The sequence below is a fragment of the Sapajus apella genome, unplaced genomic scaffold (assembly GCF_009761245.1).
Source record: "Sapajus apella isolate SASKATOON/1434 unplaced genomic scaffold, GSC_monkey_1.0 scaffold62, whole genome shotgun sequence".
NCBI classification, from domain to species: domain Eukaryota; kingdom Metazoa; phylum Chordata; class Mammalia; order Primates; family Cebidae; genus Sapajus; species Sapajus apella.
Genome location: NW_022437002.1, coordinates 12,072,640 through 12,092,484, shown reverse-complemented (window position 1 = coordinate 12,092,484; position 19,845 = coordinate 12,072,640). Strand labels below are relative to the sequence as shown.

The 19,845-nt window shown below is 42.2% G+C and overlaps 1 protein-coding gene and 2 pseudogenes across 1 annotated transcript in view; all 3 read left to right on the top strand.

Annotated features, from left to right (window-relative positions):
* LOC116529597 overlaps positions 1-9,621 on the top strand; it is a 10,770-nt pseudogene extending 1,149 nt beyond the window's left edge.
* LOC116529596 lies at positions 9,428-12,295 on the top strand (annotated as a pseudogene).
* Positions 12,296-19,129: 6,834 nt separating this feature from the next.
* The window catches only part of PPT1 (palmitoyl-protein thioesterase 1), a 32,218-nt gene continuing 31,502 nt past the window's right edge, over positions 19,130-19,845 (top strand). Inside the window, exon 1 of the mRNA XM_032247074.1 lies at positions 19,130-19,692. Coding sequence (XP_032102965.1) covers positions 19,569-19,692 — 124 coding nt within the window. The 5' untranslated portion in view covers positions 19,130-19,568. The remainder of the gene's footprint in view (positions 19,693-19,845) is intronic.

The window sequence follows — 19,845 nt, the reverse complement described above, 5'->3', positions numbered from 1 at the left end:
ACAGAGTCTTGCTCTGTCACCAGGCTGGAGTGCAGTGGTATGATCTCAGCTAACTTCAACCTCTGCCTCCCAGGTTCAAGAGATTCTCCTGCCTCAGCCTCCCGAGTAGCTGGGATTACAGGTGCGTGCCACCATGCCCAGCTAATTTTTGTATTTTTAGTAGAGATGAAGCTTCACCATATTGGCCAAGATGGTCTCAATCTCTTGACCTCGAGATCCGCCTGCCTCGGCCTCTCAAAGTGCTGGCGTGAGCCACCATGCCCAGGGGTTAAATCTATTTAAAATCCATTAATAGCTGGTAAAGTAATTATTATGTGGGTGCCAGTGGCCAGAGGTAGAGGTGAGGTAGAAATTGATGGAGAAGGGGCAAATGGAACCTTCTGGGGTAAAGGAAATGTTCTGTATCTTAACTGTGATCATAATTACATGGATATATACATTTGCAAAAATTTATCAAAGCATACCCTTAAATGGATGTTTCATTGTACGTAAATTATATCTTAATAGAAATGATTTTTTAAAGCTGCAATACTTTCATAGGTTTTTTATTTTAATTATTTAAGTAATAATTGAATTTAAATTAATTCATTAATTTATTAAGCTCAACATTTAATCATATATTTATTTATTTATTTAAAAGACGGGGTTTCACCACGTTGGTCAGGCTGGTCTTGAACTCCTGACTTCAGGTGATCCGCCCACTTTGGCCTCCAAAGTGCTTGGATTACAGGCTTGAGCCACCATGACCAGCCTAAACATTGAATCATTTAATACATTTTAATTTAATTTGAATACTCTCTGCAATAGCAATGGAAGTGAATCAGTGGGGAAAAATAAGAGAGATGGGGAAAAATAAGAGAGACAGAGAAAGAGCAGAAGCACCCAGATTATAACTCTGATCTGGACATTGAGCTGGGCTCTTGGAATACAAACTGAAATAGAGCTGGTTCCTGACCTCAAGCAGCAGCTGTTTTATGAGGGAGACACAAACATAAACATATAATTTCTCCTTAAAAAATTAAATATTCTTGGATAATTAAAATATGTATTTGGTTTTGCAAAAATCTGTACAAATAATAGTAAAAATAAGTCTTCCTCCCACCCATCTCTTGGTTGAAAGGAACCACTGAAAACAGTTTATTTTATAGCCATTCAGAGATATTCTATTTACATACAAGCACAATTTTTTTTTTTTTTTGAGACAGAGTCTCGATCTATCACCAGGCTGGAGTGCAGTGGTGCCATCCCGTCTCACTGCAACTTCTGTTTTCCAGTTTCAAGCAATTCTCCTGCCTCAGCCTCCCTAGTAGCTGGGACTACAGGCACGCACCACCACACCTGGATAGTTTTTTGTACTTTTAGTAGAGATGGGGTTTCACCATGTTGGTCACGATGGTCTCAGCCTCTTGACCTTGTGATCCACCTGCCTCAGCCTCCCAAAGTGCTGGGATTACAGGCGTGAGCCACTGCGCCCAGCACACAAGCACAATTTTTATAGGGTATGTGTATCTGTTAGCTTTGTATATGGTAGATTTACTCTTTGAGTTTTCCTCCTTTAAAAAAAAAAACAACACATGACATTCTATCCTGTAGATAAGTCCACAACAAAATCTATCAAATAGATGATTTGCAAGATAAGATGGCAAAGAAATGAAAAGAATGCTATGGTATGCAGACTACTAGCAACTAGCAAGGGAAAGCTTCCTGGAGGATTGATGAGGCTGCCTTATCTCTTTTATAGAGTATTCTAAGATAAAAATTCAAGAGCTAATTAGTAAACCAAACTCTCTAGTTGTATACTAAACTGTGTGTCTACAACTCCAACTGTTTGGTGGGGAGCAAAAACAATTTGAGCAGGCCAGGGGTGGGGAAAAGGTATTGCACAGAAAGTGAGACTGCAGAGGCATACGGTAATAAGTCTTGGTGCAGAAAAACCAGGAGCCCAGTCTGCGCAGGGAAGTCTTGAGTTACAGACTTCAGTATAGTATCAGATGACCCATAGACTGATTAGAAGGATTAAAGGATGTTTACTTATACTTCTTTGTATTTTTTTTTTTTTTTTTTTCAAGATGGAGCCTCACTGTGTTGTCCAGGCTGGAATTCAGTCGTGCAATCTTGGCTCGCTGCCTCCACCTCCTGGGTTCAAGCAGTTCTCCCTGCCTCAGCCTCCTGAGTAGCTGGGATTACAGGCACCCGCCACCATGCCCAGCTAATTTTTGTATTTTTGGTGGAGACAAGGTTTCACCATGATGGCCAGGCTGGTCTCAAACTCCTGATCTCAGGTGGGCTTCCCGCCTCAGCCTCCCAAAGTGTTGGAATTAGAGTTGTGAGCCACAGCGCCCAGCTGCTTATTTGTAGTACTAACTAGCTTTGCCAGATTTAGCAAATAAAAACACAAGACATCTAGTTAAGTTTGCAGTTCACATAAACAATAAACAATTTTTTGAATATAAGTATGTATGTCCCACATTCAATTTAACTGGGCATTCTATATTTTATCTGGCAGCCCTATCTTTAACCCAACAATGTGAAGAAATCAAATCGACCACTCAACATCATGCACTTAAAAACAATGACCAAGTGGGCGTTTTTAATCGGAAAAACAGACAAACAAGAAAATGTTTAGGGCTGGGGCCAAGATTTGTTTAAGTTTAGGGCTGGTGGAGCCTGGGCCAAGGAGACAACTCTGGTGGTCTGGCCTGGCAGGGCTGGGGCTGAGGTAGTAGCTTACAAGGTCAGGACAACTAGGTCCAGAGCCAAACAAATGGCTCTCATGGTCAGGAATGGCAGGGTCAGGGCAAAGGCGGCAGCTCAAAGTCAGGGTCAGTGAGAATGGGGCCAAGGAGATGACCATGCGGTCAGGAGATAGAGCAAATGAGAAAATATATTGAGAATAGTGAGAGCCAGGTTTCTTACTCTTGGAGACAATAAGTATGAAAAGGGGAAAGACTAGAATAAACCCCACGATTAGAGTCAGAGGTGTGAGCCTATGGTGTGTGTGTGTGTCTGTGTGTGTGTGAATATTATATATTATATACAAAGAGAGACAGAAGGGTAGATGTATGTGTTTATGATATATACGTAGCGGTGTCCTGGTCAAGTAACTTTCTGATTTTTCAAAAAACACTAATTTGTAGCATTTGCTGATTTCCATGGTGTAAATACTCCCAGCATGAAATAATACCAGTTTCACAGCCATCCACAAAGTTCCTGAATATTTACCAAGCAGCTTTTGCAAGCCCTTATGAGTCAATTCCACTATAGCACTTCAGAATGTACATCATACGTATGATTGTGTGAATGTGTGTTCAGACATATTCTTCCTAGCTGATATCTTGTTTCCTTGTCCTGCTAAAATAACTTGCAAATCTGACACACCCATAGCAATGAGTGCATCTAGCATCTACATCTTGACTTCCAAATATCTTCACTAAAAAGAAACCAAAACTTCTTAGAGAAATGGCTGATTTCATGACTAGGACAGTGAAAAATCTTACTGGCTCAGGAAGAAAAGAAGTACTCAAAGAATGAGGATGTAGTAAGCTGAGTAATGGCCCCTGAAGTTCTAATTTCTGGAATCTGTAAATATTATCAAATATGGAAAAAGGATCTTTGCAGATATGATTAAGGAACTTGAGATGGAGAGATTGTCTTCGATTATTCAAGTGGACTCTAAATACAAACACAAGAATCCTTGTAAGAGAGAGGCAGAGAGAGATTACACAAAAGAAGGCAGGAAGCAGAGACTGGATGCAGCCACGAGCCAAATGCCAGCTGGAAGCTGGAAGAGGCAAGGAACAAATTATCCCCTAGAGCCCAGAGGAAGCATGACCCTGCTAACAACTTTTTTTTTTTTTTTTTTAACAACGGTGATAATCTGGCAGTAAACTGGCTGTGGCCAAAGGCTGGAGAGCCAGTACCTAATTTCAGCAAGCTCCTCCTTCCCCTGTACCCATGGCTGTTGCTGACCACACCTTGGCCTTTAATCTACAAGCCAGTCAATTCTTTCCAGGTGATAAGGACACGACTGACAATACTCTCAACTGGAGAGAAGCGCCGTCTTCCACCCTCCCTGGAGGACATGGTGCTATCCTATTAGCGCATTAGAGGGCCCTCCTGAACGCCAGACTGGGAGAAGAGGATGACACACATCTTCTCTTCCAAACAGAGAGCGAAGACAAAACCTGGGAGAAGGGAAGGCAAACAGTCCTGTTTCATGGCAAAGTCAAATGAGACTAAATCAACGACCCTGACCCGGGGTTTGAACCCAGGTCAAAGTCCTCATCCCTACAGACTTGGTTAATGGGCGTGCCCCCAACCTATCTTCAAATCTCAGGGTCTCGGCGACGCCCTGCACTCTGGCCCTAAACCCTCCCCCATTGCTCGTCCACCCGGGACCAACGCAAACTCAGTCATGCCCCTCCGCCAACCCCTAGCCACCCCCCCACCAGCTCCCCCATCCAGACCCGCGGGACACCTGCACCCAGCAGCCGGGGTCCCACTCCGCGTCCCAGTCCCACTCCGCGTCCCAGCCCCGCCCCTGACTGCGCCGGGTAGGTGGTCGCTGCAGGTCCCGGACTGGCGGGATCACAGGTAAGCTCCCGAGCCCACGGCAGGGACCCCAGCCGGGGCGGCGAGGATCTCAGCCCCGGCTCGGGCTCGCAGGGGAGCTGGCAGAGCCAGGAACGGCCACCACCCTGCTAACATCTTGCTTTTGGCCCAGTGAAATTGATTTTGGATGCCTGGCCTTCAGAAACATGAGAACTGCAGCTGTTTTAAGCCACCAAGTTTGTGGCACTTTTTTTTTTTTTTTTTTTTAAGACGGGGTTTCACCATGTATGTCAGGCTGGTCTTGAACTCCTTACCTCAGGTGATCCGCCCGCCTTGGCCTGCAAAGTGCTTGGATTACAGGTGTGAGCCACCACGCCCGGCCTGTGGTACACTGTTATTGCAGCCATAGCAAACTAATACAGATGGGAAATGTCGAAAGAACATAGAGGCTCCCACTGGCCAAATCAGGGACAATCTAGTCATCAAAGTAAATGATGATTGTAAGAAATCATAACTTATTGAATAAATTGGGAATCCTTAAGGCCACACTAATATAAATAAAAAATAAATTAAAAAGGATACAGGAGGCTGGGCCCAGTGGCTCATGCCTGTAATCACAGCACTTTGGGAGGCCAAGGCAGGCAGATCACTTAAGGTCACGAGTTCAAGACCAGCCTGGTCAACATGGTGAAATCCCATCTCTACTAAAAATACAAAAATTAGCTGTGTGTGGGGGCACATGCCTGTAGTCCCAGCTACTTGGGAGGCTGAGGCACGAGAATCTCTTGAACCCAGATGGCAGAGGTTGCAGTGAGCCAAGATCTCGCCACTGCACTCCACACTGGGCGACAGAGCAAGGCTCAGTTAAAAAAAAAAAAAAAAGAGGCCGGGCGCGGTGGCTCAAGCCTGTAATCCCAGCACTGTGGGAGGCCGAGGCGGGTGGATCACGAGGTCAAGAGATCGAGACCATCCTGGTCAACATGGTGAAACCCCGTCTCTACTAAAAATACAAAAAATTAGCTGGGCATGGTGGCGCGTGCCCGTAATCCCAGCGACTCAGGAGGCTGAGGCAGGAGAATTGCCTGAACAGAGGTTGCGGTGAGCCGAGATCGCGCCATTGCACTCCAGCCTGGGTAACGAGAGCTAAACTCCGTCTCAAAAAAAAATAAATAAAAAATAAAAAATAAAGAAAAGGATACAGGAAAGGAAAGGATAATCTACTATAGAATTCAACTAATAAATGAATAAACGTAGCTGGGTGTGGTGGCTCACATCTATAATCCTAGCACTTTGGGAGGCTGAGGTGGATGTATCACCTGAGGTCAGGAGTTTGAGACAAGCCGGACCAACATAGAGAAAATGAAGAAACCTCATCTCTACTAAAAATACAAAATTAGCCAGGCTTGGTGGCGCATGCCTGTAATCCCAGCTACTCAGGAGGCAGAGGCAGGAGAATCGCTTGAACCTGAGAGGCGGAGGTTGCAGTGAGCCAAGATAGCGCCATTGCACTCTAGCCTGGGCAACAGGAGCGAAATTCCGTCTGAGAAAAAAAAAAAAAAGAAATAAAAAAGAATAAATGTAGATGAAATAATGGACATAGGAAAATCACTATTTGGTATCCATTATGGTAATAATCCAGGCAAGAATCATTCATGAATGCTAAAACTACTAGGTATAAAATCATGTGTATTAAAATATATACAGAGAGAAATGAGATAAGGAGGCAAATATGATAAATGCTTCTGGTGGAGATTCTTCATGATTCTCTGTACTAATCTTGCAAATCTTTTGTAAGTGTGAAATTACTCAAAACTATTTTTAATTGTGGCACAATATATGTAAAATAAAATTTACCAACCTGCCTATTTTTTTTTTTTTTTTTTTTTTTAGAGATGGGGGTTTCACCATGTTGGCCAGGCTGGTCTCGAACTCCTGACCTCAAGCAATCCACCTGCCTCGGCCTCCCAAAGTGCTGGGATTACAGGTATGAGCCACCATGCCCAGCCCCAACCTGCCTATTTTTAGGCATGTAGCTCAGTAGTGTTAAGTACGTCTGCATTGTTGTGCAACCAATCTCCAAAACTCTTACCTTGTAAGCCTAAAACTCTATACCCATTAAACAGCAATTCCCCCTTTCCCTTCTCCCCATCCCCTAACAACCACCATTCAACTTTCTGCCTCTATAAATTTGACTACTAAGTACCTGATGTAAGTGGAATCATACAGCATCTGTCTTTATGTGACTGGCTTAGCATAATGTTTTCAAGGTGCTACATCCATGATATAGCATATGTCAGGATTTCATTCCTTTTTAAAGCGAAATAATATTCCATTGTATGAATATACTATATTTTGCTTATCCATTCATCTGTTGAAGGACATTTGGGTTGTTTCTATGTTTCAGTTATTGTAAATAATGCTGCTGTGAACATGGGTGTACAAATAACTCTTCAGGACCCCGCCTTCAATTCTTTTGGACATATACCCAGAAGTATCAGTGCTGGATCATATGATAATTTTATATTTAATCTTTGAGGAACTGCCATACTGTTTTCCATAGCAACTGCACCATTTTTATTTTCTTTTTCTTTTTTTTTCATTTTTTTTTCTTGAGACAGAGTCTTGCTCTATCGCCAGGTGCCAGGCTGGAGTGCAGTGGCGTGATCTCAGCTCACTGCAACCTCTGCCTCCCAGATTCAAGCAATTCTGCTGCCTCAGCCTCCCAAGTGGCTGGGATTACAGGCGCACGCCACCACGCCCATCTAATTTTTTTGTGTATTTTTAGTAGAGATGGGGTTTCACCATGTTGGCCAGGATGGTCTCGATCTCTTGACCTCATGATCTGCACGCCTCGGCCTCCCAAAGTGCTGGGATTACAGGCTTGAGCCACTGCACCCGGCTTTTCTTTTCTTTTTCTTGCTTTCTTTTTTTTTTTTTTTTTCTTGAGACAGAGTTTTGTTCTTGTCTCCCAGCCTGGAGTGCAATGGTGCGGTATTGCCTCACTGCAATCCCCGCCTCCTGGGTTCAAACAATTCTCCTGCCTCAGCCTCCTGACTAGCTGGGATTACAGGCACCCACCAGTATGCCCGGCTAATTTTTGTATTTTTAGTAGAGATAGGGTTTCACCATGTTGCCCAGGCTGGTCTCGAACTCCTGACCTCAGGCTGAGCCACTCGACTTGGCCTCCCAAAGTGCTAGAACTACAGGCACGAGCCACCTCTCCCAGCCAACAACTGCACCATGTTTTATTCCCATCAACAGTACACAAGGATTCCAATTTCTCCACATCCTCACGACCACTTGTTATTTTCTGTGTTTTTTAAAATAGTAGCCATCCGTGAAATACAAATAAATAAAAACCAATAAGAAATAAGAAATATATTTCTGCCCAATTCATGAGACAGAGCTCCTAATACCCTTGTTGATAGGGGTGCTAGGATAACCTTTTGCTCTAATAGTTGGTCTTGACCTAGTTCCTGACACAAATCTCCTTAGACCTTTGTAATTTCCAAAGTGATAGAAGTGCCTGACACAGAGTTCCTAAATTACTTGAAATTCCCACTTTCTGCCCGTGGACGCCGCCGAAGAAGCATTGTTAAAGTCTCTCTTCTCCCTGCGATCACGTCTTAAGTCAGAGTCTCCTAAAGAACCGGAACAGCTGAGGAAGCTCTTCATTGGAGGGTTGAGCTTTGAAACAACCGATGAGAGCCTGAGGAGCCATTTTGAGCAATGCGGAACGCTCACAGACTGTGTGGTAATGAGAGATCCAAACACCAAGCACTCCAGGGGCTTTGGGTTCGTCACGTACGCAACTGTGGAGGAGGTGGATGCAGCCATGAATGCAAGGCCACACAAAGTGGATGGAAGAGTTGTGGAACCAGAGACAGCTGTCTCAAGAGAAGATTCTCAAAGACCAGGTGCCCACTTAACTGTGAAAAAAATATTCGTTGGTGGCATTAAAGAAGACACTGAAGAACATCACCTAAGAGATTATTTTGAACAGTAAGGAAAAATTGAAGTGATTGAAATCATGACTGACAGAGGGAGTGGCAAGAAAAGGGGCTTTGCTTTTGTAACCTTTGATGACCAGGACTCCATGGATAAGATGGTCATTCAGAAATACCATACTGTGAATGGCCACAACTGCGAAGTTAGGAAAGCCCTGTCAAAGCAAGAGATGGCTAGTGCTTCATCCAGCCAAAGAGGTCGAAGTGGTTCTGGAAACTTTGGTGGTGGTCATGGAGGTGGTTTCGGTGGGAATGACAACTTTGGTCATGGAGGAAACTTCAGTGGTCATGGTGGCTTTGGTGGCAGCCATGGTGGTGGTGGATATGGTGGCAGTGGGGATGGCTATAATGGATTTGGTAATGACGGAGGCAATTTTGGAGGTGGTGGAAGCTACAATGATTTTGGCAGTTACAACAATCAGTCTTCAAATTTTGGGCCCATGAAGGGGGGAAACTTTGGAGGCAGAAGCTCTGGCCCCTATGGTGGTGGCGGCCAATACTTTGCCAAACCACGAAACCAGGGTGGCTATGGCGGTTCCAATAGCAGCAGTAGCTATGGCAGTGGCAGAAGATTTTAATTAGGAAACAAAGCTTAGCAGGAGAGGAGAGCCAGAGAAGTGACAGGGAAGCTACAGGTTACAACAGATTTGTGAACTCAGCGAAGCACAGTGGTGGCAGGGCCTAGCTGCTACAAACAAGACATGACTTAGACAAATACTCATGTGTATGGGCAAAAAACTCGAGGACTGTAGTTGTGACTAATTGTATAACAGGTTATTATAGTTTCTGTTCTGTGGAAAGTGTAAAGCATTCCAACAAAGGGTTTTAATGTAGATTTTTTTTCTTTTTCTTTTTTTTTTTTTGCACCCATGCTGTTGATTGCTAAATGTAATAGTCTGATCGTGACGCTGAATAAATGTCTTTTTTTTTTAATGTGCTGTGTAAAGTTAGTCTACTCTGAAGCCATCTTGGTAAATTTCCCCAACAGTGTGAAGTTAGAATTCCTTCAGGGTGATGCCAGCTTCTATTTGGAATTTATATACAACCTGCTTGGGTGGAGAAGCCATTGTCTACAGAAACCTTGGTGTAGTTTAATAGTTACTGTTGTGACCTGAAGTTCACGATTAAAAGGGATTACCCAAGCAAAATCATGGAATTATTGGTTATAAAGATGATTGTTGGCACATCCTATGTAATATATCTAAATTGAATAATGGTACCAGATAAAATTATAGATGGGAATGAAGCTTGTGTATCATCCATTATCATGTGTAATCAATAAATGATTTAATTCTCTTGAATGAAAAAAAAAAAGAAAAAAAAGAAATTCCCTAGGGATAGGAGCATTTTTTGTTATAATGAGGTGACTCTTGACAGACTTCTGGGTGAGGACTGGTCACTAGAAAGATCAAGATATGATTAGAAACTTGGAACTTTCAGTCCCATCCACATAGATTGAGTCAATAGTTGATCATTTAAAGCCTCAATAAAAATCCCTGAACTATGAGGTTCTGAGAACTTCTGGATTGCTGACACACACATGCCTGGAAAGTAGCATGTTAGAAGAGGACATGGACGCCCCATGAGCTTTCCCACAAGCCTTGTCCTGTGCATCTCTTCCATCTGTCTGTTCATCTGTGTACTTCATAACATCCTTTATAATAAATTAGTACTTGTAAGTAAAGCACTTTCCTGAGTTCTGTGAGCTGCTCTTGCAAATAATAAAACCCAAGGAGAGCGTCAGTGGAATCCCCAGTTAGCCAGTACATCAGAAGTTCCAGATGCCTAGACTTTTGACTGATATCTGATGCTGGGGGGCAGTCTTGTTGGGCTGACATGATGAAATCCCGTCTCTACTAAAAATATAAAAATTAGCTTGATATGGTGGCACACACCTGTAATCCTAGCTGCTCGGGAGGCTGAGGCAGGAGAATTGCTTGAAGCCAGGAGGTGGAGGTTGCAGTGACCCAAGATTGAGAAACTGCACTTTAGCCTGGGCAACAGAGTGAGACTGTCTCATTAAAAAAAAAAAAAAAAAGAAAGAAAAGAAAAGAAAAAGCAAGAAAAAAAGTAGATAAAAGCATTTTCTCAAAAGTTTTTGCCATAGATAGCATGTCTAATGTAATTTATTCACTTTTACAATTAGTTTTGTACTCTCAACAATTAACAAACCAAGAAATCTTAGTGTTGCTTTTATCCCTTGCTGCCGCTAGGTAACGATATCATAGTCTTTTTTCATAACCCAGATAGTAGAAGTAAGTTGTTTTTCAGTCCAAAAGCATTTAGTATTAATATATTAAGTTGCCTGGTGAAATTTCTGCTCATTTTATTGAAAAGCCAGTGAGTGTCTAGATCTTGCTTATTCATAAGTATGCTTTTTAATAGCAAGCAACTTTATTAAAAATTTTAATCTGTAGAAAGCATTTTCATTTCTCATGTCAAAAAAGAAAACTGAAACCCATGAGCATTCAGATACTTCTCTATGTTCCCATTGTTCCTTGAATTATACTCTATTCTGGGAACTGACATGCAATTTATTAACATTCAGGCTTTGCAATTTCTCACTGCTTATTATGATATTAATAAGGTTTACAAGCTGCTTACTAAAATAACAGTCAAGAATTGACTTAAATTGAGAGAACTTATACCTACAGAGGAAGTAGGAACTCTGTAGGTATTTTTCTGCATGGCTATTTTTAACTATTTGATTTGAAAATGTGGGCTCTGGCTTTGTGGGAAGGGTTGCATTTGTTTAATATAGATGAAGATGGCAAGCCTGTTCCAGATGATAAAAATAATTTGAGCAAAGGAACAGCAGCAGGAATTTTCAGGGAATGTCCTTTGTATGAATAGATTAATCATGTTATTATGAAATGGGAGAAGTAGGTTTGGGAAGATAGTTTGGGCTCTTATTTTGAATACAAAAGCTTGAACTATATCCTGAAGACTAGGGAGAAGTGTTGAGGGTTTGTTTTATGCTTCGTTTTAAGAAAAATCAACTTATTGTTCATGTGAAAATAATACATTTTCATTGCAAATCATTTAAACAATACAAAAGAAAAAGAAAAAAAACTCCCTGAAATCTTATTTGACAATTATAACTCAATAAAGTTGGGAGAAAATATTTTTTAAAAAACAACTTTTATGTCCCACCATTTAAAAAGAGTCATTATTAACATTTGACTAACCTCATTCTAAGTATCTTTCTATGCTTTTATATGGATAGAATGATAGATAAATAGGTTTATAGACATATGTACTTTAAAAATTGTATCATAAGGTGTGTTATTAAAAAATAAAAAGTATGCTTTCTGCTGCGAGCTTCCAAAATGACAAAGAAGGAACAGCGGTCGTGCCAAAAAGGGCCGCGGCCATGTTCAGCCTATTCGCTGCACAAACTGTGTCCGATGCGTGCCCAAGGACAAGGCCATTAAGAAATTCGTCATTCGAAACATAGTGGAGGCCGAAGCAGTCAGGGATATTTCTGAAGCGAGCGTCTTTGATGCCTATGTACTTCCCAAGCTCTATGTGAAGCTACATTACTGTGTGAGTTGTGCAATTCACAGCAAAGTAGTCAGGAATCGATCTTGTGAAGCCCGAAAGGACCAAACACCCCCACCCCGATTTAGACCTGCGGGTGCTGCCCCACGACCCCCACCAAAACCCATGTAAGGAGCTGAGTAAAAGATTGAAGACAACTATTCCCTGGAGAAAAATAAAATGGAAATTGTACTTGATATTGCCTATTAAGTGTATCTGCGCCAGATAGGGTGGGGATTTTGTGTGTGTTAGACCAAGTGTGAAATAACAAGTAGTATTTTCATGGGGAAGAAAGCTTATTTATGTAATCAAATTTTTTTTTGGTTGGGGGGGAGGGGTAGGGGATGGAGTCTTGCTCTGTTGCCCAGGCTGTAATGCAATGGTGCTATCTCAGCTTATTGCAACCTCTGCCTCCTGGGTTCAAGCGATTCTCCTGCCTCGGCTTTCCAAGTAGCTAGTATTAGAGACGTGTGCCACCACACCCAGCTAATTTTTTGTATTTTTAGTAGAGGTGGGGTTTTACTATATTGGCCAGGCTGGTCTGGAACTCCTGACCTCAGATAATTCACCCCTTAGGCCTCCCAAAGTGCTGGGATTACAGGTGTGAGCCATCATGCCTGGCTATTCATTTAAATTAAACCTTGTTTGCAGTCATGTCCTTGGCCTCACAACTTGCATAGCTGTGTGAAATAAAAAGTTTAGGCATCTGTGAAAAAAAATAAATAAAAAATAAAAAATAAAAAAATAAAAAGTATTACATTTAAGTTTACTTGAATTTAATAGAATTGAGTTAAAGTTAATTGAATTCTGTTAATCCTGAATTCTTTTTATTGTTCAGTGGCATGATCTCGGCTCACTGCAACTGCCACTTCCCAGGTTCAAGCGATTCTCCTTCCTCAGCCTCCCAATTAGCTGGGACTACAGGCACGCACCACCACACCCACCTAATTTTTTGTATTTTTGGTAGAGACGGAGTTTCACCGTGTTAGCCAGGGTGGTATCAATATCCTGACCTTGTGATCCGCCCACCTCGGCACTCCAAAGTGCTGAGATTACAGGCGCGACCCACTGCGCCTGGCCAAGAGAGCTCTTTTCTAGGCATTCTTTTATATTTGTGGGAATCTGCCTAGTATCTTTATTTCCAAGTGACATCGTGTCTGGGTGTAATATTCTTGGACCATACTTCTGTTCTTTCAGAATTCTGTAGCCAATGCTCCATTGGCTTCTATCTCTGGAATGTTGCTGTTGAAAAATGTAAGGATAGCCTGAATTTTTCTCCTTGTAGGCATTCTACTTTTTCTGCCTGAATATCTGAAGTTCAGTAAGTTAATTACAATATTTCTCAAGACAGAATATTCTGTATCAAAATGCCTTCTCTCTTGACCTTTCAAGCTGTATATTAGTACTTCATTTTAGGGCAAACTTCTGATTCTACATTTTTGAATACTTCTGTTCCATTTAATGAGTTTTCAATTCCAGTGACACCAATAACTTCTGTCTTCCATATCTATTAATTTCTATTTGATTGTTTTAATATCTTTGTGTTTTCATCTACCATTATTGTGATTATTTCAAACCTTTTTCTATATCAATAATTCCATTTCTAGGGATGTAAAAGTCTTTAAAAAAAGAAAATAAAAAACTAACTCCACTTCTAGCCATGTCTCTTCTATTCCTTGTTTTGAGGTATTTATTAGTCTTTGCATTCTCAAACGTGCAATTTCCCTATTCATCTCTTTCAATTGTTTTATTATCTTGTTTTTGAGTTCTTATTCTATTGAGCTTCTTTTCTTTTCTTTTTTTAGAGACAGGGTCTTGGTCTGTTGCCCAGGCTGGAGTACAGCGGCAGAATCATAGTTCACTGTAACCTTGAACTCCTGGGCTCAAGAAATTCTCCTACCTCAGGCTCCCAAGTAGCTAGGATTACAGGTGCCCACCACTATCATGTCTGGCTAATTTTTTTTAATTTTTGTAGAGACAAGGTGTCAGTATGTTGCCCAGGCTGGTCTTAAACTCCTGGCCTCAAGTGATCAGCTCACCTTGACCTCCCAAAGCACTAGGATTACATAGGTTTTAGCCACCACACCTGGTCTGGGCTCATTTTCTTAATAAATTGTTCTAGAGCTCAAAGCACTCAGGGTGAAGTTTTTCTGTTTTTCTATTTGTCTCTGAAATTGCTTTTCACTTTATCTGAAACTGATTTGTTTTTCCTACTGAACTGCAGTCTAAAGGCTGTTATTTTATGCAGTATGCAGTTTTTCTATGATTTTTATGCTTGTCTGAAGGAGGGAAGAGGCTGCTTCTGTACAGCCTTAGTTAGAATATCCAAGTTCTGCAATCACTTCTGAGGTTTTAAGTGTCTGTTCCAAAATTCACTCCACTAGTGGCTGATGTATCCCACTTCCATGGAAAAGACAGCTTCACTTCTTGGAACCTCCCTCAGTTCAGTATGTTTTGAGTTGGTCTATTCCATACTTCCCACTTCAAGTTTTTCTCCCCAGTAGCCGTTTTCACCTTTCCAGAGAAGGGAGGGGAAAGAGAAGGAAACTGTTCAATTTTCTTCTCTCTTGTATGTGCATATGTTTGTGTTAATTGTCAGGATTTTGTGAATCTAATTGTATGAGTTCTGGTGGAATGAAGGCAAGACTGGAAATCTTGATATATTCCAGCCCAAAAGCTTCTATTTATTTCCTTGACTGCCACTTATTGACATTTAAGATACTGACCCTTTGTTTGCCGTGGATAAAATTTTAACTTTTTAAACTTTCCTAGGTATTGGTCAAAACAGAGTCCGTGAGATAGCTTTATTCAATTTTCTTAACCTAGAAGTCTAATAATTTTTAATGTGTGTATATTTTCATTTTTATTATAAAAGTGTATATCTTCGCTGTAAAATTTCTTTTTTTTTTTTTTTTTTTGAGACGGAGTTTCGCTCTTGTTGCCCAGGCTGGAGTGCAATGGTGCGATCTCAGCTCACCACAACCTCCGCCTCCTGGGTTCAGGCAATTCTCCTGCCTCAGCCTCCTGAGTAGCTGGGATTACAGGCACGCGCCACCATGCCCAGCTAATGTTTTTTGTATTTTTAGTAGAGACGGGGTTTCACCATGTTGACCAGGATGGCCTCGATCTCTTGACCTCGTGATCCACCCGCCTCGGCCTCCCAAAGTGCTGGGATTACAGGCTTGAGCCACCGTGCCTGGCCTATGCTGTAAAATTTCAAAGCATACACAAGTATATAAAGTAAAAGTGAAAGTTCCTTGTAATATAGCCCTCAAGAATATTACTTTTAACAGTCTCCAGATCTTTTTACCTATTTATTCTTTTTTGACAATGCTTTGACCCTTCAGTGATAATTTAGAAATATATAAATACACAGATGTCTTTTTTTTAAAAAAACAGCTTTATTGCAGCATATTCCACATGCCATAAAATTCACTCATTTTATGTGTACAAATCAATGATTTTTAGTAAATTTATAGAGTTGTACAGCCATCATACATGTATGTACATAAATACATAGTTATTTTTGTAGGCCCTATTTAACTTACTCTCCCAGTTCTAAAATGTATTTACCTACTTACCTATGCCCACATCATGCCAACATGACTAGAAGGTGGCTTTCCAGAACTCTTGGGTAGTTCTGTTCCTGCCAACTGAGCTACTTGCCTACTAAATGCCTTTGGGCTTATTTCTTTATTAATATATCAGTGATATTTGCTATCATAATTTAGTTAAATTTTGGAAAACATGAAATATGAGCATAAAGATAAAAGAGATGTTTCTATGAAAACTAAATTGAATGCATTGGAAAGGCTTGTTAAAGGCAAGTTGCTAAAAATTCATTAAAATAACTCGGGTCAGAAATCTGAAAGTGGAAATCCTTCCATCTAGAATAATTTCACGTCCAAACACTGTGGTTCACACCTGTAATCTCAGCACTTTGAGAGGCTGAGGCAGGAGGAGCCTTTGTTCTTAGGAGTTCCAGGCTGCAGTCAGCTATGATTGTGTCACTGTACTCCAACTTGGGCAATAGAGCAAGACTCTGTCACAAAAAGAAAGAATTTTGTTATCGTAGCACTATTCATAATAGCAAAGACATGGAATCAATCTAAGTGCTCATCAACAGTAGACTGGATAAAGAAAATGTGGTAGGTATACACCATAGAATACTACACAGTCATAAAAACAAATAAGATAATGTCCTTTGTAGCAACATAAATGGAACTGGAGGCCTTATCCTAGGCAAACTAATGCAGGAACAGAAAACCAAATACCAGATGTTCTCACTTATAAGTGGGAGCTAAACATTGAGTACACATGGACACAAAGAAGGGAACAGACACTGGGGCCTACCTGAGGGTGGAAGTGGGAGGAGGGAGAGGACTAAAAAGCTACCTATTGGGTACCATGTTCTTTATGCCAGTGACAAAATAAAATGTACACCCAACCTCCTTGACACACAATTTACCTATATAGCATGCCTGCATATGTGACCCTGAACCGAAAATAAAAGTTCAAAAAAAAAAGAATTTTGGCTTGGTGCGGTGGCTCATGCTTGTAATCCTAGCACTTTGGGTGTCCGAGGGGGGCCGATTGCTTGAGCTCAGGAGTTTGAGACCTGCCTGGTCAACATGGTGAAACCCCATCTCTACTAAAAATACAAAAACCAGCTGGGTGTGGTGGTGCATGCCTGTAATCCCAGCTACTATGGAGGCTGAGGTTTGAGAATCGCTTGAACCCAGGAGGCAGAGGTTGCAGTGAGCCAAGATCATGCCACTGCACTCCAGCCAGGGTGACAGAGCAAGACTGTCTCAAAAAAAAAAAAAAAGAAAGAATTTTGCATTCAGATTGCTTCACAAGTGTCTTTCAGTTATTGTTCCACTTTAAAGAAACCTTTAAAGAAATTGTAAATAGTTCATTAAAGGCAGGAAACTTCATTCAGAGGGCTATATTCACAGAAAAATCCCAAAACTACTTCAAAAGATTGGTGAAAAAATTTACATTTGTAAGTCTTTTTTTTTCTTATTCATTTATTTATTTTTTAAAGATGGGGTTTCATTATGATGGCCAGGCTGGTCTTGAATTCCTGACCTCAAGTGATCCACCCACCTCAGCCCCTCAAAGTGTTAGGATTACAGGCATGAGCCACTGCTCCCAGCACATTTGTAAGTCTTAAATTAAAAGAAAATGCTTATACAATAAGCTTATTTTTCTTAAAGCAAAACTGTATTCTGCATCATATAATGCTTTATGATTCTGCTTTTTTTTGAGACGAAGTTTTGCTTTTGTTGCCCAGACTGGAGTGCAGTGGCTCCATCTTGGCTTACTGCAACCTTTGCCTTCCGGGTTCAAGTGATTCTCCTGCCTTGGCCTCCTTAGCTGGAATTACAGGTGCCTGCCACCAAGCCCAGCTAATTTTCTGTGTTTTTAGTAGAAATGTGGTTTTATCATGTTGGCCAGGCTGGTCTTGAACTCCTGATCTCAGGTGATCCACCCACCTGGGCCTCCCAACCCAATTCTGCATTTTAATAGACTTTTCAGCTAACAACTAACCACTAGTCCCAACAGCATTGAATAGAAGGGTTTCCCATGGGTGTGTAATCAACTTTTCTTTTGCAATATATTAAGGACATTTTTCATGTCACTTTGTGTAAATTTCCCTCATTTTTGTTTTTTGAGAGAGACAGGGTCTCACTCTGTTGCCCAGTGGGTAGTGCAATGGAGAGATCATAGCTCAATGTAGCCTCAAATTCTTGGACTCAAGTGATCCTCCCACCTCGGCCTCCCCAGTAGCTAGGACTACAGCCACATACCACCACGCCTGGCTAATTAAAAAAAAAAAATTTCTTTTTCTTTTTTTTTTTTTTTTTTTTGAGATGGAGTTTCTCTTTTGTTACCCAGGCTGGAGTGCAATGGCGCGATCTCAGCTCACCGCAACCTCCACCTCCTGGGTTCAGGCAATTCTCCTGCCTCAGCCTCCCTAGCAGCTGGGATTACAGGCATGCGCCACCATGCCCAGCTAATTTTTTTGTATTTTTTTAGTAGAGACGGGGTTTCACCATGTTGACCAGGATGGTCTCGATCTCTTGACCTCGTGATCCACCCGCCTCGGCCTCCCAAAGTGCTGGGATTACAGGCGTGAGCCACCGCGCCCGGCCCACAAAATTTTTTTTTTTTAGAGATGGGATCTCACTATGTTGCTCAGGCTGTACTCACTTTTTTTTTTTTTTTTTTTTTTTGAGATGTAGTTTCACTCTTGTCAACCAGGCTAGAGTGCAATGGCATGATCTCAGCTAACTGCAACCTCCACCTCCCGGTTCAAGTGATTCTCCTGCCTCAGCCTTCCGAGAAGCTGGGATTACAGGCATGCACCACCATGCCCAGCTGATTTTTGTATTTTTAGTAGAGATGGGGTTTCTCCATGTTGGTCAGGCTGGTCTCAAACTCCCAACCTCAGGTGATCCGCCCACCTCAGCCTCCCAAAGTGCTGGGATTACAGGCGTGAGCCACTGTGCCCTGCCCTGTACTCGCTTTCTATAAAACTGGCCTCATGTTATTCCATTGCATAGTGGATACCCTCTAATTTCTTTACAAATTCCCTATTTAAACCATTTTTTTTTGATGTTTTGTCGAAAAAAACTTGAGCAGGGAACTGAGATTATGAAGGTGGATTGAGAGATGAATCTGGCAATAGAGCATAAAACGGATTGGAGAGAATGGAAAAAGGGAAATTGTTGATGAGAGACTCTTGAAGTAATCCAGCTGAGATTAGACCAGGAAGTGGTCATGGTTTTTCCCTCACTCTTATGCATCCAACATATGCTTTCCGTCCGTTTTGAAGTCCCGACATTTCTAGAAAATGCAGTTATCTTTCTCTTGTCTACCTTAGCTCATCTCAGTCCTGAATTTCATCTTTGCTTGTTGAAATTCTACCTTTCCTTGAAGATCCAGAAGGAACCCCACACCCTGCCATGACTGGTTCTGGCTGGGAACTTGTCCCTCCTTCCTTTCTTCCTCCCACACAGCATGTTTCTTCCAAAGCAGTACAGGGCAGTGGTGAAGAGCAACGATTTTGGATCCACCAATGTGCTATCTCCGTGACCTTGGGCACCTTACTCAGTGGTAGTTCTCAGTGCCTCAGTGTCTCACCTGTCAGAGGGGGAGAAGTGCATACAGCGTTGTTATGAGGATTGAATCAGTTAAAAGTTGTAAGAACAGTGTCTGAGAGCATCTGATCAGCTCTGAATAAATGTTAGCAATTGTTTTGATTCACCGCGGAGGGCGGTCTACGAGAGCGAAGAGCCCCACTCAGCCAGCGGGGCCTGGCGGGGGGCCTGCCGCACTGAAAGCTCCACGGCGGGGATGCGTAGGGGATGCGCAGAATGCGGTCAGCAATAGGCGGGGCCACGCCCAGGCGCGCGGAGCGCTGTTCCAGGAGTCGCGCGCTCGCGGTCATGTGACACAGTGAAGATGGCGTCGCCCGGCTGCCTGTGGCTCTTGGCTGTCGCTCTCCTGCCATGGACCTGCGCTGCATGGGTGTTGCAGCATCTGGACCCGCCGGTGCCGCTGCCGTTGGTGATCTGGCATGGGATGGGTGAGTGAGTGAGAAGTTTGAAAGGGTTTGGCGACTCTCTCTCCTCCTAGCCTGGGTTCGCATCTGCAAAATGCGGGTGTGGAGGACGAGGACCTGGACCCACAGCACGAGGCAGGCACGACGTTTTAGGATTTGAAGGGCTACTCTGAGTTG